We start from the raw sequence: 23,007 nt of genomic DNA, 5'->3' as shown, positions 1-23,007 counted from the left end.
ATCTATCCCCTTCTCATACAACAGCTTTCCTTTAAATTTTGTCCTAAAGTTAAAAATGCAGCATTATTTCAAACTCGCAAAAACTTATGTTTTCCTTATTAAATCCTAATAATTCCTTTATTTTCTTCCTGTACCACTAGATCACAGAAAATCATTCGCTTCAATGTCCTCTTCCCTCCAAACTAATCTCCATTTCCTGCTCATCTACATCACCACAAATTGTTCTTTAATTATTCAAATATTACCCATGAAAATGGTTTAGAAGCTATCTTTTCGATTAAATCGTCTATACCACAGGTCCCAATTTTATGTCTATTAAACTCATAATATTTTCTATTTCTGTTACTATAAAATAGGTAAACCACATTTTGATCTTCTCTATCACCTCATCCTGTTTTCCTTCAGCCTGGAAGGAAGCTCTAATAGTTGCATTACCCAAGAAACCAACCCTTGCTAGTGACTATTGCCCTATTAATATTTGTCTATCACTATCCAAATCAATTGAGAAGACTTTATTTAAACAAATGTGCTCATTTATTGACTCCCACGTCCTTCTATCCTATTTTCAATCTGGCTTCCAAAAATTTCATAGCTAGACAGTTCTTCTCAAAATCTCAGATGGCATTTGCCTAGGCATTGATGATAATAAGTGCATTATTATTGTACTACTTGATTTTTCCAGTGCATTTGGTTCATAATTTTCTTGGGAATCTGGAGCATCTTTTTGGTCTTTCTTCTACTGCTACTAATCTCATTTCCTCCTATCTGCCTGGCAGAACGCAGAGAGTTAATGCTACAAATTCTATCTCTTCTTCTCTCTAATTTCAGCTGGTGTACCCCAAGGGTCTATTCTTGGATCTTTACTCTTTTTCATGTTACTAAATGATCTTCCTTAAGTTCTTAATTCTTCCAATTTCATCTTTATGCCAATGACACTAAGCTTTACATTCAATGCCTTAAAAGCAGAATTTTTGAAGCTATCTCTCTTCTCTTTTGTGAATTTCATTCTCAACATCAATGGTCAAGTAATAACGTCCTTTTAAAACCTAACAAATCCCCACGCTTGCTAGTGACTTTTGTTCTATTAGTATTCTTCCATCACTATCCAAATCATTTGAGATTTTATTTAAACAAATATCCTTATTTATTGACTCCCATGCCCTTATATCCCCTTTTCAATTGGGATTCTGAAAATTTCACAGCTGTTAGACAACCCTTCTCATAATCTCAGATGATATTTGCCTAGGCATTGATGTTAATAAGCTTTTCCTATTGTTTTACAAAGTTGTTCTTGTAATCTGTGGTCAGGTGTTTTTTTTTTTTTTTTTTTTTTTTTTTAAGGTTTTTTTTCAGGTTTAAAAAACCTGACCACCAGTCTACTATTATTGTACTATTTCATTTTTCCAATACGTTCAAATCCATAAATCATAATTTTTTGAATTAGGTACTTTTGGTTTTTCTTCTACTGCTCCTAATCTTATCTCCTTCTGACTGGCAGAACTCAGAGAGTGAACTCTTCACATTCTATCTCCTCCTGTCTCTCAATTTCAGGTGGTGTACCCCAAGGCTCTATCCTTGGACCTTTACTCTTTTCCATGTTACTAAATGATATTAATCTTATCTAATGAGTTCTTAATTTCTCTAATTTTATCTTTAAGATAATGACACTCAGTTTTACATTCGATGCCCTAAAAGCAAGCAACATTATGATCAGGTATTTTTTTTTAAACTGGTTGGTTGTCAAAAACCTGACCACAAGTGTACTATTGAAATGATGCGTGCAGTGTTCAATCCTTTTTAAAAAAAGATAGTTCCTACTCATAGTGAGTTGTTTTCCAAAGATCCGGATTTCGAGCCCTTAGCTCATCATCAGGTTGAAGATCTCTCGACATGAATTGCAAAAGTGAACCCGCCGATACCCCCGCCAACGCGACGTTCCAATGAGAAGCTGGTATGATTGAACATGTAGAAAGCAAAATAATCGAAAGCAAAAATCGAATATAAAAAGATAAATGCAAATTAATGCAGAGCTCAAATTATCGCGACCGTCCTGGACACGCGTTCCAGTCAACTCCTAAATTTAATTAATAAAATAATTATTTATTGACTTTAATTATTAAAAAGTTTAAAAATGGTAACACTCCCGGAGTAGATTGAATTTTTTAAAAATAATTCAAAAATCTATCAATCATCCTGAATTATTTAAATTTGAGTGTTATTGGTATTATATAGGGAGCATGAGAGTTTAAATTTTTTATACCTTTTTTAGTACGTCGTTTTTGAAAATAAATTTTGGCAATATTTCTTTGCCTTAATAATTAAAAACTCGATAAATTATTTAAAAGACAGAAGAGTTAAACTATGAATAAATAGGTATAAAAATGATGTTTTGTGTATAGAAACGGGACGAAACGACCCGGGAAAAAAGTTATGCGTGCAGCCTCGCCCACCATTTCAATGAAGAATTTTAAAACTGAAATTTAAGAATTTCATGGATTCAAAGCTGGGAATCAATTTTGTCAAAAGTGGATCGTAGAAAGAACCGGTTAATATTGAAAAAATCAAACGCTCTCGGCCATAACGTGTTGTTAGCAACGGATAACGAAGTCAAAATCGATTTTTCCGTTTCCGGCCAAAAAAGCATACTTTTATGTTTAAATGGACCCATTTTACGAAGCTCTTAGCTTGTACAAGAAGAGGCATTTCGAAAAATGTGCCGACATATGCACACTCCTACTTGAAAAGAATCCCTACGACCAGGTGAGCAATTAGTTAATTAATTTATTATTTACAAATAGAGAACACTTCATAAATAATTTTGAAAAGTTTAAACAAAAAGTTTATAAATTTTCTAAATGAAAAAAAAAAAGAAGAAAAATCACGAATACTACATATGTCATGAATTTAGAACCCATATTTCTAAGTAATAAATAATCTCCAAATATGCTGTATAATATGCACTAATTTGTATTGATATAACCCAAATGTGCATGTATATACAAATGCATGTACAGATTTGGGCCTCTCAATTCCACCAAGCAATTCCAATTTAGAAAAAAATTACCATCAGGCCTCGAGAATCACCCACCCGAGGTGTTGGCAGTCCGAGGACATACAGGATCTTATTCAACCAGACACTGTCGTCGCGCTGTCAACTGCTAGGTCATTTCATCACTCAATGAAATCAGTTCGTAAATCTATACCTGTTCACACTTTCTCCCTCTAAAATACATTCTTTCCTATTTATATTCACTCAGGGTGATGTATTTGATATTCCTTCTTAATCCTTTAAACCTATTACGTAACGAATCTAATCGAGGGTCGATGTACTTAAAAAAACATTGGTTATTAACTAGATCAAAAGCTTTGGCCATGCCAGTGTAGACTGTATCAACTTGTGTTTTCGCTTTTAAACTGTTATATGAAAAGTCAGAGTAAACTACTAATTTAGTTTAAATGGAACGCCCTTTGGTAGATCCATGCTGTTGAGATGGTGAAGTTAGATGATGTTGGGCAAAGTATTGTAAAATCTAACCGCCCAATAATTAAGAATGATACACGAATTATTCAATTTTTTTCCTAGGGAGTTTTATTAAGTGTCCTTTACTAGTATTGTATTTATGCTCATCTTTTATATTTTGTAGGTATTTTGTTGTAATTATAATAAATATATATAATACAATTAAACACATATAAACAAGGTAATGTATTTTTAGACTTTTAAATGCATTTCTGCAATTGGCGTCACAGCCTAACCCACAAATGATTCTTACTGTCTTTTTTATTTTATTTTTTAAACGAGGGTATTTCAATTACGAAGTTATATGTTTTTGAAAAAATGCCCATTTGAAAGTTTGTAGGGTTCGAATGCAGGACTTTACCTTAAAGTAATGAGCGCTGTGTCAAACCTAAATCGTTGTGGCCACCGACAGCCCACTGCCTTTTTTTGGATGAAGAAAACCAATTTAGATGAAGCTCAGTGACCCCATACTAACTGCATAACTAATATGTGCATAAACACAGCCGTAGTATGCATTGATTAACATTTTACTTGATACTAGGTTGTATAAAAATTGCAATAAATTTAGACAAGAATTTAATTTTTTTACAGTGAGAGTGATGGTTCAAGAAAATGTAATAAAAATAATTAAGTACCAAACCTGTATGGCATATCCGAAGGTTGAGGTGGGCTGCACTAGGGTGAGGATGATCCTTCTCCAAGTCAGGTCCTTCAAGGGCCATGCATCGACAGTGCTTTGTTATGTGAGGGCTTCTCAACCGACCCAGCCCACCGATACTGCCACCTTCTTTTAATCTTTTTTGTTTTTACATTGCGATTTTAGCATCTTGACGTTAGCAGCCTCATCCACTTTTTTGTTACTGGCAACAACCACCCTTTTCCCCAGACACTCCAGTTTTTGGTATCTCTTCAGCAAAAACAATAATAGAATAATAAAAACTCTTGGGGCGTCGGGTGGCCGCAAAAGTTTAGGTGTTGACACAGCGCTCATCACTGTAAGATGAAGGCCCCGAGTTCAAATCCAGAGGCCCTGCATTCAAACCCGACATACTTACAGTTTTTTTTTTTTTTCAAAAACAACGGCACCCTGAGGGTTTATATAATCTCTGCTGTTGTGAACCCTCGTAAAAAAAATGGGTGTAGCATAATAAAACATCTCAAATATGTACGATGAATGTCTGACTACTTGCCTTTGTTTTTTTTTTGTATATATTTTTGGTCCAGTACATATTAATTTTGAAAGGAAATAGAAGAGAAAAATCTCAGACACACAAAAAATCATATAATTGAAAATATACAAAATTTCTATGATTATGAATATTTTTTTATCAAGATACAATACCGAACTTTAAGAAAACCTTGTAAATTTGTTAATTTATTATTAATGATAACATTAACTCACGTCTGATGGACCATAGCCTAGGGGTTTTATGATTATGAGTTTACGATCACGATTTCAACGGAAACTTTTAGGTTCAACGGTTTTCAATTTGCTGAACGGAATCAGCCCTCAAGACTTAAAATCACAAAAATACCATTCATGGTTGCTAATATTAATAATAGAACCATACGTAAAAAGGACCAAAGCCCAAGAGTTGCTATGTTTATGAGTTTATGATCAAAATTCCAACAGAAGGTTTTAAAAATATTGGAATATTTTCAATTTCCTGAAGAGCATACGCCTTCAAAACCGTTCAGATCACCCAAAAATCCAATGCAATGATATAATATTAACAATAGAGCTATATAGGATTATAAGGGGGTGTCGGTGGCCGCAAAAGTTTAGGTGTTGACACAGCGCTCATCACTGTAAGATGAAGGTCCCGAGTTCGAATCCAGAGGCTCTGCATTCAAACCCGACATACTTAGTTTTTTTTTTTTTTCCAAAAACACCGGCACCCTGAGAGTTTATATAATCTCTGCTGTTGCGAACCCTCGTAAAAAAATGGGTGTAACATAATAAAATGTCTCAAATATGTCATATAATTTGCTCTAAAATTATTAAAATATCTAGGATGAATGTCTGACACCTTGCCTTTTTTTTTTTTAATGTAATTTTTGGTCCAGTACATATTCATTTTGAAAGGAAATAGAAGAGAAAAATCTCATACACACAAAAAAATCATATAATTGAAAATATTATACAAATAAATAATTAAGCTCTATTGAGTTCATGATCTGAATTAAAATCAAAAATTGATGAGATACATTTCAAAGTTAGTTTCTGTACACCTGCAATGTTACTATTCAAAAAATACTTGTACCTAAACTTAAAAAAAATAAATAAATGAAATAATATAATAAAATAGTAACAATAAAAGCCAATCATTCCAAGAAAATTCTATTGTAGCAGTTTGTTTTGTATTTTGGTTTCTGGAAAGTTAACTAAAATCTGAATCAAATTTTAGGCTGCTTTCCTACCTAATATTCTTAGTTAGCCTGCTTTGTTTTGTTATTTTTTTTTTCAACTGTCAAACATAGCCAGGATCTATCTTTAATAAATTCACATTGTACCACACTGATATTATGTTATCACACAAATATGAAATAATAAAAAAACAGAACAGCGTTTATGTATTTATTTTTTGGGGGGAACAGTTAACATACAGTCTATAAAAAATCTTTTTTTTTTTTAATGGTATAACATACAAAATTTTAAAATTAACATTTAGAGGGTAACAATTTTATAAGTATTATCTCTGATTGATGATATATATAACCATCGAAGTAGTTTTTAGGCCCTCTGAACATGAGTCAGTTTCACCTATTATGTTTCAACAGGCAGTGTGGACTTTAAAAATGCAATCGTTGACTGCCCAAGTGATGGTCGATGACATAGAAGCTGATGAGGAAGGAATTGCAGATGAACTTTTGGATTCGGAAACTATTGCTCAAGTAGCCAGGCCGGGGACTTCATTGAAAACAGCAGCACCAACAACAGCAGCTGGCATGAGGTAAAAATAATATATTGTATAAATTTCATCGTTTAATAAATAACAGTGATGTATCAGGCCACGGGGGTCTACAGGGCGACCTCTTAGCGGGATAGTAAGACCAGCAACGCAATCAGGCCGGGCGACTTCTTTAGAAAACGCGCTTAAAACGCCCAGAACTGCCAGGTCAGCTAGGCCGGTAACAACTCATGCAGCTAGAACAATCAGGCTCGGGACCGCATCTATGATGACTCAACCTAACGGCCCTTTCATACAGGTAAAATATTCAAAAATTTCATCAGCTTCTGGTTAAAATGTTTCTTTTCAGGTTACAAGATTGAACTTGGCAAAATACGCAGCGACAGAAGGAATTGCTAAACCGTTGTTTTTATATATTTTCTACCATGAAAATGATGTGAGAAATGTAAGTTAAAAAAAAAATATAAAAAAATACGATTTGTTGAAAATCTAATGACAGTTTTCTAGGCACTAGATTTGGCTGTGGAAGCGACCAAAGCCGCCCAGTACAAAGATTGGTGGTGGAAAGTCGCTTTAGGCAAGTGCTACTCGATGCTTGGCCTCACTAGAGATGCAGAACAACAATACCGTTCTGCGCTTAAACAAGTACCGACTGTCGACGCTTTCCTGCGCCTTTCAGGCCTTTATACCAAATTAGACCAACCCCTGAATGTTTTAGAATTATGCACATCTGCTCTGCAGATCTTCCCTGGTGAGGTGACATTATCAACAGAGATTGCAAGGTGATTGCTTCTTATGATTTAGTGTAAATGCTTGGGCTTAATTCCCTGACTTTTCAGAATACTCGAAGGCCTGAACAATATACCAGCCTCGGTTAAATACTACAGGGAAATTTTGACCGAAGACTCAACGAATATTGAAGCAATTGCTTGTATTGCTGTAAATTACTTCTACTGTGATCAACCGGAAGTGGCTTTGTGTTTTTACAGGTTAAAATTTAGTTTGTATTTGTTTTCAAATAAGTTCAATCTATTTATTAAATAAAATTTTAGAAGGTTGCTTCAAATGGGTTTATACAACGCAGAACTCTTCAATAACATCGGTCTTTGCTGTTATTACGCCCAACACTACGACATGGTAGTCAACTGTTTCGAACGTGCTCTTAGCCTCGCTGTCGAAGAAGCTGCGGCAGATGTTTGGTACAACATTTCCCAAGTGGCCATCGTGAGTAAAAATGTTACGATTTTTGAACCGGATTTAAACAGTCGAGTTTTAGGGCGTTGGCGACTTGGCGATGGCCGTCCAATGTCTGAGACTTTGCCTCTCGATCGACTCGAATCACGGGCCAGCTTATAACAATTTAGCCGTTCTCCTTCATAAGAAAGGACAGACCAACGAAGCCCTTGGATACTTTCAAGCGGCACAAGGGCTCGGGCCGTATCTTTTCGAACCGTTTTACAACCACGCACTTTTAACAAAAGAGGTAAGTCCTATAAATTCTCAATACTGTAAATATTGACTTTTTATTGTTTTTAGACTGGAGATCTACAAACCAGCTATACAGTGATTCAAAAGAGCCTGAATGCTTATCCATCACATGCGCCTTCAAAAGATATTCTGAAATCTCTTGAAAAATATTTCCAAGAGTTGTAAAATAAATTACTTACATTAATCGATTTGTTTTAATATCCCCTGCCTGATTAAGTGTTCGCACTGAGACCTTGGCATCAAATGCTGGCTGTCCTTGTTAAGCATAATCACCTCACCCGAATCCAGTTCGAGTTTTCCATAATCCACTAGACATCTCACCTTAAATTATTTTTTTTTTTATATTAGATGTTTTACGGACATAGAATGATAATGAATACCTCGATGTACAAGTCTTTAGGAGGCTGGAAGTCCTGGAATAAATTCAGTCCGTTTTCCCCTCCTACCGTTCTCATATAGCTCGCCAAGCATTTACTGTAATTATTAAACCAAACCACCTAAAAAAAAAAATTAAATATTGTATAATCAACACCAATATATCAAATTGGCTTATTTACTTCTCCTTCGCTCAAGTTGGCCTTAACATCGTGAGGAAGCACGTTACCGAATTCCCATCGCAACTCCCTTAATTTCTGAAGTCGGTTCCATCTTGTTTATAAAAATTGTCGAATCAGAATATTTTAAGAATAGTACGGTAAAATAAATCAAATATACTTACTGGTATGCGAGTAAACATCGTTTATTGCGTTCAAGGGCTGCCTGACGAGCCTTAACACCGGCTAGAAAGTTGTTCGTCTCAGGGTGAAACGTCGAGTTCCTGAATTGTTAAAAATAAAATCAAAATTCATAATGAATATAAAAACATTTCCAGAACACGTATCATTTAGTTTATTAATTGAAACTCAACGAATGTGCAAAAAGTTGTACACAAATCTTTTAAAAAAAGGTTATTTTCTTATTAGAATCTGGAAAATATACGATAATAATAAAAACTATTACTATTTTACTATAATTTTATTATAGATCAATATCACTACTTCCAGTGATTTCAAAACTCTTCAAGAAACTTATACTCAAAAGGTTAAACCTCTCAACAAAAAAAAGAGTCTCATTCGAAACAATCAATTTGGCTTTAGACGAGAAACACATCTGTTCTGTCGAGTTTTTACTTATTTCAAGACTTTGATAAAGTCTGACATGAAGGCTTAATACATAAACTTAAAAAAACATCTTTCCAATTCAGTACAACTCCTCTGCTACATCTCAGACAGATTCTGATTAAAACAGGAGAACGAATACTCTGAACTCTTAGGAAATAAAGGTTGGTGTGCCCCAGGGAAGCGTCCTAGGACCAATCCTGTTTCTTCTTTATGCCGGTGACCTATAGCCAATGGAAACACTGCTTTGTCAGTGTAGAATTGAAAAAATTGAGTTTTACAATACTTGGCAATGTTGGGACCGAGTCAGTCTTCAAAACAATCTAGTAAAAACTCAATTATGTCAATTTGTAAACATCTTTAAGATTGTTTTGCCCTGATGATGACCTTAGTGAGAGATTTTTTTCAGTAGTATCCACTTGTTGGCATTGTTAACATAAAATTTTAAGGTTTCTTCTTCAGATCTGCAGGGTGTGTTGTTTAGTCATTTCAGATTGTTTTAGTAATAACATGTCTGATCGACCAAACTACAAAACAGAAGCCCAAGCACACAAAATTAATTTAAAAGATGGCAGGACTTGTTCTAGGTATTAATTGTACATACTAAATTAAACAATTTTTTATAACATGCAAAAAAATGTTCAGATATTTTACATTTTACAAAGAATAAATAGGATTGGACCTAGGACGCTTCCCTGGAGCCCACTACATTTAAAATTGGTTTTAGCTGAAAAAACTCACATGGCATCTTCTATAAATTGATTTAGGACCCTCATTTCCTCCAAGATCAACCGAATAGCATCGTCCTGTTAAGATAAAAAGAGTTAATAATTAAAAGAGTTTAATAAGAACATTGTTAAGGTGTAAAATACTAAGAATAAAACAAGAAATCTAGCCTGTAAATCACAGAAAATTATTTTTTGTGAATTGCTTGATCATAACCTGCCGCCTAACTAAATCACTATGGAACAACGCTAGAAAACTTGATCTTAAAAACAAAGTTGACAGTTTTCATTCATGCTCTATGTTGACAAATTAAACTTGTTTTTTACTTCAATGTGCTCTTCCCTCCAAACTAAAACTTCATTTCCTGCTGATCTACATTATCAAAAATTGTCCTTAGAAGCTCTCCTTTCAATTAAATCTTGGGTACCACAGGTCTTAATCTTTCATCCATTAAATTCATCATTTTTTCTCTTTCTGTTACTTTAAAATAGATAACCACATTTTTATCTTCTCTATCACCTCATCCTGTTTTCTTTCAGACTGGAAGGGCCAAGGAAAGCTTAACTCACCCTTTCTAGTGACTATTGCCCTATTAGTATTCATAAAGCATTTGAAAATAATTTATTTACACAATATTCTTTATTGACTCCTATGCCATTTCATCCTCATTTCAATCAGGCTTCCAAAAATTTCATAGTTGTGAGACAGCCCTTATGATCTCAGATGATATCCACCATATTGATGATAATAAGTTTACATTAAATTTTAGATTTATTCTGTTATTTTACAAGTTGTTCTTGTAATCTGTGGTCAGGTATTTTTTTTAACAGGCTGTTTTGTTCCACATTTTTAAAAAACCTGACCACAAGTCTACTATTATTGTACTATTTCATTTTTCCAATAAATTCAGATCCATAAATCTTATTTTGCTTAATTAGGTACTTTTGGTTTTTCTTCTACTGACAGAACTTGGAGAGTAAAAGCTTCAAATTCTATCTCCTCCTCTCTCTTAATTTCAGCTGGTGTACCCCCAAGGCTCTATTTTTGGACCTTTACTCTTTTCCATGTTACTGAATGATATTCCATTAGTTCTTAATTTCTCTAATTTCATCTTTAAGCTAACAACACTCAGTTTTACATTCAATGCCCAAAAAGCAACATTTCTGAAGCTATCAGCCAACTATCAAGCAGTTCCATCTTTTGTAATATACAAACAGCTGAGTTTAAGCGCAAAACCTCACTTCTTAGCTTAAAAAGCCATCGCAACTCATTGAGACAAAGACCGTCAAAATTATCTTCATGTAGGTTGAACAATGCAGGAGAAATTTGTACCTCCTTGTAAAGTGAGAGATGCGTAGATGCTTGGACATGTGACCGACATCCTTTGTGATGTTTTTTAATTTGATTGATAAGAACTGAAAAATAATTATGCCAGTTTTTTTCCACAGTCTCCTCATCCTGGCAGAATCTGCACAGTGTTTCATCTGTCTGTACTCCTATCTGGTGCAAGTGCTTTCTTAAGTGGCTGGGCTCTGTCAGGAGTCCAACCAGAATCTTGGTACCGTTGCGGTTATTTTGGAAAAAAAACTTTGGACTCCATTTAAAAACGTATCCTCTTTTTACTGGAAGATAAGCACAACAGAACCAGGATTCTACTTGTACTCCTGACATGGTAGTGTCACCTAAGAAGACGCACGCACTGGATTGTAGATAGATAGATATATTTTATTTACAAAATGAAAGAAATTTAGAGTTAAAAATAAAAAACAATATTATTATGGCATGGTATTAAGACCATCAGCCAGAGTACGGAGTGCATTACTATTCCAAGAATATACATAATTATAAGAAAACGAGAATTTACAATATCAACTTCAGAGGTTACAATTATTTACAGGATTTTCAAATAACAAGATTAACATGCGATAAACTTTGAAAATAATAAAAATGACACTTCAAAGAACAAAAGCAAGGATTCCAATTCGCAAAGGGTCCCCCACCGGCAAACAGAATTCGCATTTAGAAGCCCACAAAGTAGAAATTATATGTACTACCTGCGAGAGCAAAAAAGGAAACAAAATAAAACAAACAGAATATTAATTTCCTACATTCCAATATATTCATATCTGTAAAACCAGGCTTTCCGAGCTGTTGAGAAGGGCTATAAGCTCTTCCCTCGTCAGAAAACCCTTACCCACATACAGATACCTCAATTCGTTAAGGACTGAGCATCTAGTGAGAAAATGAAATGCATCACTATCACCTGTGTTGCACAGAGAGCACATTGCAGTGGCAGGAGTACCCCCAACCCAAGGCCTGAAATTCAGGAACAACTCCCCTCGAATTTTAAACCACCAGCGGAAAAAAGAGAACGGAACATCATTTGCTGGAGCAGAAAAACATTGCGAGGAGTTAGGGAATGATTCAACTCCTTGTAGAGTTGGAATCTATTTGAATCCACGGCACAAGAAATACAACTCTCCCGATGACGAGATAATAAGAAGATTAGAAAACATTTCTGACCACGCTGCAGAATTATCCAAAGAGAACCGAGCCACATTATACCTCTCCGCAAGATTTGAACCAGGATATGTTACCCTTAATAACTTCAAGTGATGTGATTTTTGCCAGGCGAGAATCAGAAGCTTGAAGCGATTTCCAAATAAACTTAAAATCTAACATCCAATTAATTAAGGTTTTAAGTGGAGATAAAAAAGTCAGTGTCACGAGCGGGATTCGAACTCACGACTTTTGGCTTGATACACCGCTATTCTACCACTTGAGCTATCGTGACTTCAAGTGGTAGAGTGGCGGCGTATCAAGCCAAAGGTCTTGAGTTCGAATCCCGCTCGTGACACTGACTTTTTTATCTCAACTTAAAACCTTAATTAATGAATGTTATTAAGTGGTCAAGCGGACCACGAAAAATAGTGAATTTAAAATCTAACCTTAAAGAATAAACAAACAACAATTCTATGCCAGTCTCAATATACAACATATAATTAGGAGTTGATGATGGCAGGGCAAACAACTTACGAACAAAAAAACAGTGAACTTTTTCTCTCTTCACATTCGCGATAGCCTTGACCACTGGATAGTACTATGTAAATGTAGATTCTTGCATCTAAGGATCTATATCTATTTAATCTAGAGGAAAAGCCGCAAACAATTTCCTACACAAAGGAGTTGCTGGCAAGACTATGAAGATTATTAACAACCTGAAATTAGCCAGTGAGTTATAAAACATATAAGAACGCAATAGATCTCAAGTTGAGGTGTGTAAGGTCTTGTGGCAGCCTCATAAATCCCTATTCTTATTCTTAGGTCTGATTTGCCTTTTTTTTTTTTTTTAATATTTAAAGCACCTATCTTTCTCTTATAAATTAATAACTAAGTGTTCTGCACTGGTTTAGCTGTTGAAAGGTTCCGTACTACCAATTGTACATGCTAAAACTGTCAAAATGCTAAAAATAAATTTAAAAATAATCATTCCTTCTGTTACCTGAGCTGGAGGTTGAGTTTGTTAATGAGTAATGCATTTTAGTGTGTATGTAATTTTCTTATTTTGGCATTTTGATAATTTTAGCATGTAAAATTGGTGGCAGTGCACTTTCTTAAGTGGCAGTGTCCTGTCAGGAGTCCACACAGAATCCTGGTTTGGTTGCGGTTACAGTAATTCTTTTGTAAGTTTTGGTCCATTTATGAATCCCTTCGCCTCATACCTGTGGCACTGTTCTGCCAGGTTTTGGCCTCATTAAAGACGAATTTTAACATGTGTCCTCTTTTGTGGAAGGATGTTAAGCCTCAGCCGGATACGCAGACAACCACCATTTTGTCGTCCGTTAAGATCACAAAACCGCACTGAGGGAGTCGGTGCAGACCAGGTAGCCACCATCATCTCAAATACCCCAAGCGCATAAATCACACGCTATGTGTCTGAACCGTAGCAATACACGGTGCATACCATACCTTCACCAATCTTAAAGAATATATTATTTTGTATAGCTATTATTATTATGTTTATAAAATTAAATTTGTTTCTAAGTGTACATACATGTAAAGGGATAGTTTAAGTCCTTTTTGTACTTTTAAAATAAATAAATAAAAACATTTGCTCACGTCGAAAGGAGGCATTGTGTCTGTGCTTCTTTCCAGTTCTTTGACTAGGGCGAATGCTTTGTCGCCCCACATCTTCTACTTTCAAAACAATTGTTTCAGATTTCAGAAGAAAAGGGATAAGAAACGTGCCCCTTCTGATAACGTATCCAAATCGGGCGGGAGATAATTCCGAGATAGGAATTTCAATATAAAACTCGGGAATTCCTTTTCAAATTTTATTTTCGGGGAAAAAAAATCCCTTTTACTCGGCCGTTACGTTTTATTAATAGTTCGACGTTTTGAGTATATAAAAGTTCGAGATAATTTTCAAATCCCTCTTTTGCAAGTTCATGCGGGAGGTTCTTGTTGCCGTTGTTGCTTTGTTCTGTCGGTTCGTCTGTTTTGTGTCGCGGTTAGTCCACCGGCTTTCAGCAAATCTGCAGTTATACAGACGAGATGTCTTCTCCATATGCCAACGTTTTGCTCGACATGGGCTTCTCTATAGACAAAGTGCAAGTATCTATTTATTAATAATTGTTTATTGCAATAAATTACATGGAATCGTCGACTAAGTTAAGTCTCTTCTGTTTTCAATTTATGCCATTGAAAATCCTTACACACGGAATCCCATCAAAATCTGTACCTTTTTATACTCTAGTATTGTTCCATAAAAGCTTCGAAATTAATAAAGCAGCTGAACTGAGAAACTATCAAAATGCCAAAATAAGAAAATAACATACACACTAAAATACATCACTCACTAACAAACTCAACCTCCAGCTCAGGTAACAAAAGGAATGATTATTTTTAAATTTATTTTTAACATTTTGGCAGTTTCAGCATGTACAATTTTTCAACAGCTAAACCAGTGCAGAACACAGTTGTTAATTTATAAGAGAAAGATAGGTGCTTTAAATATTTAAAAAAAAGGCGAATCAGACCTAAGAATAAGAATAGGGATTAATGAGGCTGCCACAAGGCCTTACACACCTCAACTTGAGATCTATTGTGTTCTTCTATTTTTTATAAATCACTGGCTAATTTCAGGTTGTTAATCAATCTAAATAGTGTTGCCAGCAACTCCTTAGTGTAGGAAATTGTTTGCGGCTTTTCCTCTAGATTAAATAGATGTAGATCCCTAGATGCAAGAATCTAGATTTACATAGTACTTTCCGGTGCGTGCACCTTCTTAGGTGACACTACAATTATAACGTGTGTGTGGTGATTAGTGACCATTAATTGATATTTATTTAGAAATCGTGAGATGCGGTCTAGTGTGATGTAGGTTTCAGAAAAACATTTTCTTTATCGTGCCAACGTTTCGATCTTTATTGAGATCATCTTCAGGGCCTGGGATTTACAATTTATATGTAAACAATGTTTGTAAATCCCAGGCCCTGAGGATGATCTCAATAAAGATCGAAACGTTGGCACGATACTCTCACGCCGCGGTCGTGGGTTCGATTCCCACCGTCGCCTCTGGCCCTTTTTTCCCGATAACCCCCAATTTGAACAACATATATAAGAGATTCGTCATGGCTAATATGCAAAGATCATAAGGCCAATTAAAAAAAAAAAAAAAAACGGCACGATAAAGAAAATGTTTTTCTGAAACCTACATCATACCAGACCGCATCTCACGATTTCTAAATAAATAAAAATTAAAAAGCATTGTATAAATTCATATTTTTTTAATCCAAAATTTTTTTTCTAGCATTGTATAAATCTATCTATATCTAAAAAATATATATTTTACATTGTATAAATTCACTTTTTTTCACATCCTACATGTATATGTAAAATTTCAACAATGTTTATAAATCCGAGGTCCTGAAGATGACCTCAATAAAGATCGAAACGTTGGCACGATAAAGAAAATGTTTTTGTAAAACTTACATCACATCAGACCACAATTTATACAATGCTAGAAAATTTTAGCTTAATCATTTTTACATTAAATGTACATATTGATCAGGCATTGGATCATTGGATGTTACTCAAATGCTTTTTAAAGGAAGAAGGAAATTAATGTACACACTGAAGATGACAAAGCAATAAGTGACCCAGCTGCAGTTGAACATGACTTCCTGGATCTATAGCCCACCTTTGGAAATTCAGCATACTTAAGTATGTCAGGGGATTTCAGGAATTTTCCTTTTTGGGTATTCTTTTCATTGTGGTCAGCCCCGGGCACCTTTCATTTGTTTATCAATCCGTAAACGTCAGGGTGACAGTCGACTGTGTAAAGCCAAAAAGACCCGAAAGACACCTGAATTTGTACTTTGTCCGGACAAAGGTTTTTTTTGTTCGTGAAAATGCGTAACGACCACCCACTCAAATCGAACAAATCGTACCCACTAACCCTGGTTCTGTTGCAGTTATCTTCCAGTAAAAAACATTTTTAAACGGAGTCTAAAGTTTTGTGGAACAATACCCTAGGCATGAGGCACGTGAAGAGGTTCATAGAACGGCCATCCACAAAACTTAACAAGGGAATTATTGTTAAACAACCGCGACAGTACCAGGATTCTGGTTGGACTCCTGACAGGGCACTGTCACTTAAGAAAGCACATGCACAAGATAGGAGTATAGAAGAAACACTGTGCTGATACTGCCAGGAAGAGACAGCAGAACACATTTTGTGTTTCTGCGAACGTCTTTGTATGTGCAGATTCTTGCAATTAAGAGAGGAAAAGCTGCAAGGCGGTTTGGTTGATTCAACTAAGTTTACTGACTCTCAACTAGTTTACTGCCATGTGAAGACTCGGTTTCGCACCGAGCAACTTGTGGAATCAACTTCTCTTCCCAACAGGAGGTCAGTACGATGTTAGAACCCGAGGAAGCAGGAGCACTTCTTGTGAAGAAAAATCTTAATACACCACCTGGAAAAGTTAAAATTTTTTCTTAACCACACCTCTATTTAAATATTCTTCTAGTTAATGGACAAGGAGAATAAAAGTGAGCTGAGTAAAGCACCTTGCTTTCAGCTAAAAAGCCCGTTAAATAATTGTCTAGTTGATGAATAAGGAAAATAAAAGAGAGCTGAGTAAGGCACCTTACTCATAACTCTCGACTTCTGTCCTCCTTACACAACAGTATAAAACAGACAGAAAAAGGCAAAAAAGATTAAACACATCTGGCAAGACCAAAATAGCAAGGATTGACCAAACTACAAGTCCATAACTTTCTCATCCATCAACCAGTTATAACTTTACATCATTGCTTTGTAAACCAATTATACCATATTTTCCATTTAGGGTTGTTAGTGTACTGCGAACTTGTATAGTATTTGAATAAGAATCGAATTGAAGAACTTGAAATCGGCCAATGTGTTATAAAAAAAATAGAGGAGCACAATCTTTTCAGGTCGAAGTGCAGAAGGCCTTGTCGCCGCCTCTTTTATCCTTATACCCTACGTTCCAGTAATTCTTGGTCCCTCTATGGCTCACAAAACTGGGGTGTTGCTCCACTAATTTTTAGTTTCATTAAGGATCCATTTTTTGCTGTATCCTTTTTTGTATGTGGTTTCATGGCCTAGAGAATTCATATTAGCTCTTTTTTTGTCCATGTCCACTTTTTCATTCCTCTATGTACTGAATGCCCAGGGACTTATGCCAGAGGTCATTGTTGTCACTTCTTCCAGGGATTTCATGCAATTACATACTCTTTTTGCCTTTCCCTTGCATGAGACTAAGGATTTAAGTGCTGCGTCGAGAAAAATGACTATCTTACTAGAATGCGTTCTAGTCTTTTAATTTGGCACAATGTTCAATTCTTATGATTTTAAACTGAAAAACTGTCTTGTATCTACTTAAGTTTTAAATCAGTTCAATCTTTGAATTCACCTCGAGGATACCAGCTCAAATTTTTGAGCCATCAGTATACCAGTAGGAATTGGCCTTCTGACTCCTTTGGCTCACATTTCCTTTTTTGGTATGAGTATTTTGTACTTGTTAGTGGAGTTGTATTTGGAAGTAGTGTTATTGATCGGCATGGCTGTATCTCCTCCCTGGATTTCTGTTGTTTGTTGACTTGGTCTATTCGTTTATGTAGCCTATGAGCCGCTGGTCTGGTTTCTCTTTGGATTAAAATATGAAGCGGTCTTCATGGCTCCAGTGACACAGCCTTTGATCTTTGAGTGTTACTTAATTGATTACCTTAACCTGCTAGGTCTTGGTCCACCAAACCGCTGGCCCATAGTCAACATAACAATAGAAAAGATATTGACCAAATATTGTAAATCAAAAATTATAATCGCTAAAATTCAAACATACATAAATTGTATCACTTAATTTCATTTTTTACAAATTTTTCCCATTGATGCATTATGGTCAGCATAGGGTAAAAGAGTAAGACTTAGGGCACTGCTAAGCAGACTTGTATGATTGTACTGATTATCCAGTGATCATGAATTCTTATGAAAATCTTTTGAAACATTGAATATGAATGCCTTAATTTTATGTATTTTACTGTCTTATTATTATTTTTTATTATTCTTATTCTTATTGTCTTATTTATTTTTTAAATAGAAACCGTGCCCTTGAAGTTACCGGTAACCAAGGTGTTGAGCCAGCCATGGAATGGTAAGTAAAAATTATTCTTCTAGGGTGAAAAGTGTATTTTCATTATTTTATTTTTTTTAAACATATTTTTGGTTAAATTAGTTTAATTTGAATAAGTGTAATCATAATAAAAATAATAAAACATGTATTAACTTCATATTTTTCTTGTCATTTTGTTGTGTGTCTTGTTTTTTTTTAATTTTGGTGTGTGAGGGGGCTGTGCGTTTTGTGCTTTTCACCTCCATGTCTCTGTCTGTTTTTTTTTTTTTTTTTTTTTTTTTTTTTTTTTCGGTGGCTTTGGTTTTGGTGGTTAAAGTTAAAGGTGCTGCTGCTTGTACTTGTGTTTTTTTTTTTTTTTTTCGCGGGTTTTCGCCAGCGGAGGTTTTATCTCCCCTCTGGGTGTGGTTGTTTTTTTGAAAAAGCGCCTTTTTGTGTGTGTGTCGTTTTCGTGTGGGGTGGCTGTGTTTTCGCCCGGGCGCTTTTTCTTGTAGTGTTGTGCGCGGTGTGTCCTCTTCTACCGTTTTGGGGCCCGCGGCGCCTCTTATTTTTGAGTTTTAATTTTTTTTTCTCTCTTTTTTTTTTTTTGGTGTTTGTTTTGATGTGAAAGTTTTTTTGTCGCGTGTGGTTTTCGCCCCCGCGCTTTTGGTCTATATGCGGTTGTTCTCTCGTTGAGCTATCGTGACTTCGATCTGCTCGGACACTAACTTCCCATCTCAACTCCATATTTTGAATTTTCCCTCCTTTTTGCCATTTTTCAAATGTTGTGTAATCAATTTGATTCTCAGAGACAAATGAAATGGCCACAGAGAGCTTTAGTGAAGGATACTTCATTTTAAACTTATTAAATTCACTAGTTTCATGGTCCGCTTGACCATTTAATATCATACAAATTAATTAAGGTTTTTAGTTGAGATAAAAAAGTCACTTGTTTTTTGTGTAAATGTGCCATGCTGAGAGTCAACAATCAACACGGCACACAAGAATGACACATCTACATGGAAAACAAATACTTTGAGCCCTGAAGATGATCTCAATAAAGATCGAAACGTTGGCATGATCAAGGAAATGTTTTGCTAAAACCTACATCACACCAGACGGCACCTCACGATCTCCAAATAATCATTGGCTAACTGTCACTAACACCGGCTAACACCATTCATAACATATAATATTTCTTGGAAAAATGTTTTGAGCATTCGTGAATATTCAGAACAGGAATGGACACGATAGTTCGATAATCCGTCCTGCTGCTTTTCTATTTTTTCAGCCAGAAATAATGAAAAAACAGAGAGCATAAAATTGCACAAACACAATTGAGAGAGAGAGAGAGAGAGAAATATATATATTATTAATATAATATATAAAAACAACATATGTGCCACCAAGATAATCGGGGACGATCAAAATAGCAACCCGTCATCCGTAGGACTAAACAAAATACCTCACAATTTACATGAATTTTTTAATGCTTTACATTGATTTTTAAACAAACTGGTTTTGATTAGGATCTATAATTAATTTTCTTTTTAAAGAAAACTACATTGCAGGTATTATCCAATGAAAATGCGACAGTCTTCTATCGAGTAATGAAGACTGTAGAAATCTTGCTTAAAGTTATTCATAGTTCATTTACTTAAGTTTTTAGTTGAGATAAAAAGTCAGTGTCACGAGCGGGATTCGAACCCATGATCTTCGGCTAGATACGCTGCTGCTCTACCACTTGAGCTATCGTGACATCGATCTTCTCGGACACTGGTTCGAATCCTGCTCGTGACACTAACTTTTTCATCTCAACCAAGACCTTACATAAAAAGAATAATTAATTGAAATAATTAATTTAGTCAATTAGACCACTAAAACATAAATGGATTAACAGGTAAAATTAATTATTAATTCAATTATGTTTAATGGTCTAATTGGCCAAATTACTTATTTCAGTTAATTATTATTTTTATGTAAGGTCTTAGTTGAGACGAAAAGCAATACCTTTGAGGTAATTGCTTGATCTTCATGTCACCATATACAAATCATAACTTTTTTCTTCAAATCATTCTCTTCTTGGTAGATCCGATTATCCTGGTTGAACCCACCACCAATAAAAATCTATAGGTTTTTTAATTACACCCAATTTTCATTACAAATTTGACAAAACGAATGATTTTGCAGATTTTTTTCTTCTTCAAATTTCCACCATTCGTTCTGCCTGCTGTTGTGTGAAATTGTATGGGACACTAGCTTCCGGAATTTAATCCAATCTCGTACATGTGCAGGAAAACTGTACTTTGCAATATTCTTTTTAAATTCCCTACCTGCCCTCTTGAATTCATAATTTTTTTTAGACTCATTAGTTGCCCTTTTTTCAAGTAGTGCCTCAAAATAGTACAAACTAATTTCCTTGTCCAAGTTTAATATAAGATGTAAGATTATTAATTTATTTAGAAATAATACAATGTTAACTAGAGGTATTTGTTTATCAATAAAAAAAGCGTAGAATTTTGAATCATCTTATTTATTATTTACACTGTATGAATTTGTTTCAAAAAATTATTGTACATTTAGGTTGCTAGCACATGGGGATGAACTCGAAGATTCTAGTCTACCTCCGGCTAAAGAAAATGCTCAGACAGTAAATACGATGGATAAAGTTCGAGATCAGAGTGAACCCAGCCAAAGCAGCGTTCCGAGCACAAGTTCAGCCACCGAAGCTAACGAGGCGGCGAATTCTCTAAAATGCGAAGAGTATTTGGTTTAAATATTGTCAGGAAGACACGCTGTTTAATCGAAAAAAAATTAAATATTTTAATTCCAGATGTGGAAAATTATTTGTAACGCAGTTGGAGGTTGAAGTTCACGCTACAAAAACAGGACATTCAAAATTTTGCGAATCGACCGAACAGAAGAAACCTTTGACTGAAGAAGAGAAGAAAGAGCAGCTCCGCCTTGTCGAAATGAAAATCAAAGAGAAAAAGAAAGAAAGGGAAGAAAGAGAAAAAGCTGAAGCTTTAGAGAGGGAGAAAAATCGAATCAAGGCTGGAAAAGAATATGTCGCCATTAAAAAAAAGTACGTCCACTGCTTACTGATTTTTAAAAAAAATTTATATAAGTTCAATTTGATATTCAAATGTTCATACATGTACACAAGAGTACAGTAAAGAACTGATAGCATAGAAGTATTTGTATTATTTATTTGTAATTTTCAATTAGCTACTGGCAGACTGTGAGAATCACTTATATCGGGTTTTGACCTCAGTCTTGCTAAGTCCTACTGAGGGGTTGATGGAGTACTTAATATTCCAAGCCCCTGGCTGGTTGTGGGTAACTACACGCTGACCAGAAGAGCCATACATAGTATAAACGCTTATATCATTGCTTTGAATTGTATTTTCTGATATTTTATCATAGATTAGAAGATGATGAATTAAAGAAAGCGATAGAATTGAGAAAAAGGGAGAAAGAAGAAGATAGGATGGCAAGGCAGAGGATAAAGGAACAGATTGAAGCCGATAAAGCTGCGAGGAGGGCGAAAGCTGCCGAAGCCGCGGGAACGCCATTCGTTTCACCCACGGTCGTCAGTTCGCCAAAACCTGCCGTTGTTTCAAAAGACTACACTGAAACTAAATTACAGGTTGGATTCATTTTTTTTTTTTTAATTTGTACAGTTTTAACTGGATTTTCTTTCAGATTAGATTAACAAACGGTCAATCGTTGACTCAATCATTCGGCATCAAGGAACAACTGTCCGCTGTTAGGTTATACATCCAGATGAACCGAACCGACGGTGAAGGGCCATTTTTACTCATGACGACTTTTCCCAAAAAGGTTTTTCAAGACGAAGACTTCGACAAACCGTTGGATGTACTCGGTAATAACAATTTCGCCCTCAATGTTTAAACAGTAAAAACTTAAGGGAGTTTTCTTTTTACAGGTCTTGTCCCATCTGCAGTAATTACAGTTTCAAAAGTACTGAATTGAGCTGTGGTTAGAATGTACAAATCAATTTCTAGGTTTATTGCATTTGTAAAAATGAAACATTGAAAAAAAAAAATTGTTTTGTACATAAATGTTTTACTATTGTAAATAAAAAAAACTATTTGTTAAAAAAATATATAAAAAATGATAATTTTTTGATATGCTCAAATTAATTTATAAGAAAAGAATCTAGTTTTTTTTTTTTAACTAAATTTTCTTTTCTTCTCTATTTTATTGTGTTGCGATAAAGATTTTTAACACGTAAAACATATCTTACAGCAAATTCCTATTTAATTTGGTGTTTTCGATATGAAGTTATTGAGCACCTTGTGTTAACAATACAGTTGTAATTAATTGAAAAACAATAAATTTTCTATTAAAAATATACCTGTATAAATAGAATCTTTTATTGTGACTTTTGATGACCGTTGAATTATAATTGTGATGTTTGTATCAGTGTGGGATTATCGGTCGATGGTTGTTGGCATAAAGAAAACGACTTCAAATTGTGGCCGACATTTCGATTTAATTTTAAGTCTTTTTCAAGGCTGTTGCTTGATAACAATAAATAAAAC

General features: G+C 34.9%; 3 protein-coding genes across 4 annotated transcripts; 2 read left to right on the top strand and 1 right to left on the bottom strand.

Moving 5' to 3' along the window:
- The first annotated feature begins 2,392 nt into the window (after positions 1-2,392).
- LOC106670076 (tetratricopeptide repeat protein 8) lies at positions 2,393-8,093 on the top strand. The gene is made up of 9 exons (XM_014400085.2): positions 2,393-2,760; positions 6,302-6,474; positions 6,532-6,730; positions 6,782-6,877; positions 6,940-7,214; positions 7,272-7,421; positions 7,485-7,656; positions 7,709-7,915; positions 7,969-8,093. The coding sequence occupies exons 1-9, from the start codon at positions 2,659-2,661 to the stop codon at positions 8,083-8,085; spliced, it is 1,491 nt and encodes a 496-aa protein (XP_014255571.1). The 5' UTR covers positions 2,393-2,658; the 3' UTR covers positions 8,086-8,093.
- On the bottom strand, positions 5,977-14,330 carry LOC106670078 (DNA replication complex GINS protein PSF1-like). Its single transcript, XM_014400089.1, has 7 exons — positions 13,923-14,330; positions 9,819-9,883; positions 8,639-8,737; positions 8,478-8,568; positions 8,301-8,417; positions 8,100-8,241; positions 5,977-6,464 (listed from the first exon to the last, which is right to left on the bottom strand). Exons 1-6 carry the CDS (start codon positions 13,992-13,994, stop codon positions 8,101-8,103), a joined length of 585 nt encoding a protein of 194 aa, XP_014255575.1. The 5' UTR covers positions 13,995-14,330; the 3' UTR covers positions 5,977-6,464; position 8,100.
- On the top strand, positions 14,121-22,817 carry LOC106670077 (UBX domain-containing protein 1). 2 transcript variants are annotated; one of them, XM_014400087.2, is made up of 7 exons: positions 14,121-14,413; positions 18,431-18,484; positions 21,023-21,202; positions 21,273-21,524; positions 21,866-22,088; positions 22,145-22,325; positions 22,389-22,817. In XM_014400087.2, the coding sequence occupies exons 1-7, from the start codon at positions 14,358-14,360 to the stop codon at positions 22,433-22,435; spliced, it is 993 nt and encodes a 330-aa protein (XP_014255573.1). In that variant the 5' UTR covers positions 14,121-14,357; the 3' UTR covers positions 22,436-22,817. The 2 variants fall into 2 exon arrangements, with proteins under 2 accessions (XP_014255573.1, XP_014255574.1); XM_014400088.2 differs by lacking the exon at positions 14,121-14,413 and adding an exon at positions 14,552-14,686.
- Positions 22,818-23,007: the final 190 nt, after the last annotated feature.

Source organism: Cimex lectularius, unplaced genomic scaffold, assembly GCF_000648675.2.
Source record: "Cimex lectularius strain Harlan isolate CLEC.00 unplaced genomic scaffold, Clec_2.1 scaffold49, whole genome shotgun sequence".
NCBI classification, from domain to species: domain Eukaryota; kingdom Metazoa; phylum Arthropoda; class Insecta; order Hemiptera; family Cimicidae; genus Cimex; species Cimex lectularius.
Note: the sequence above shows the minus strand (reverse complement) of the source record. Positions and strands in the feature narration are given on the sequence as shown.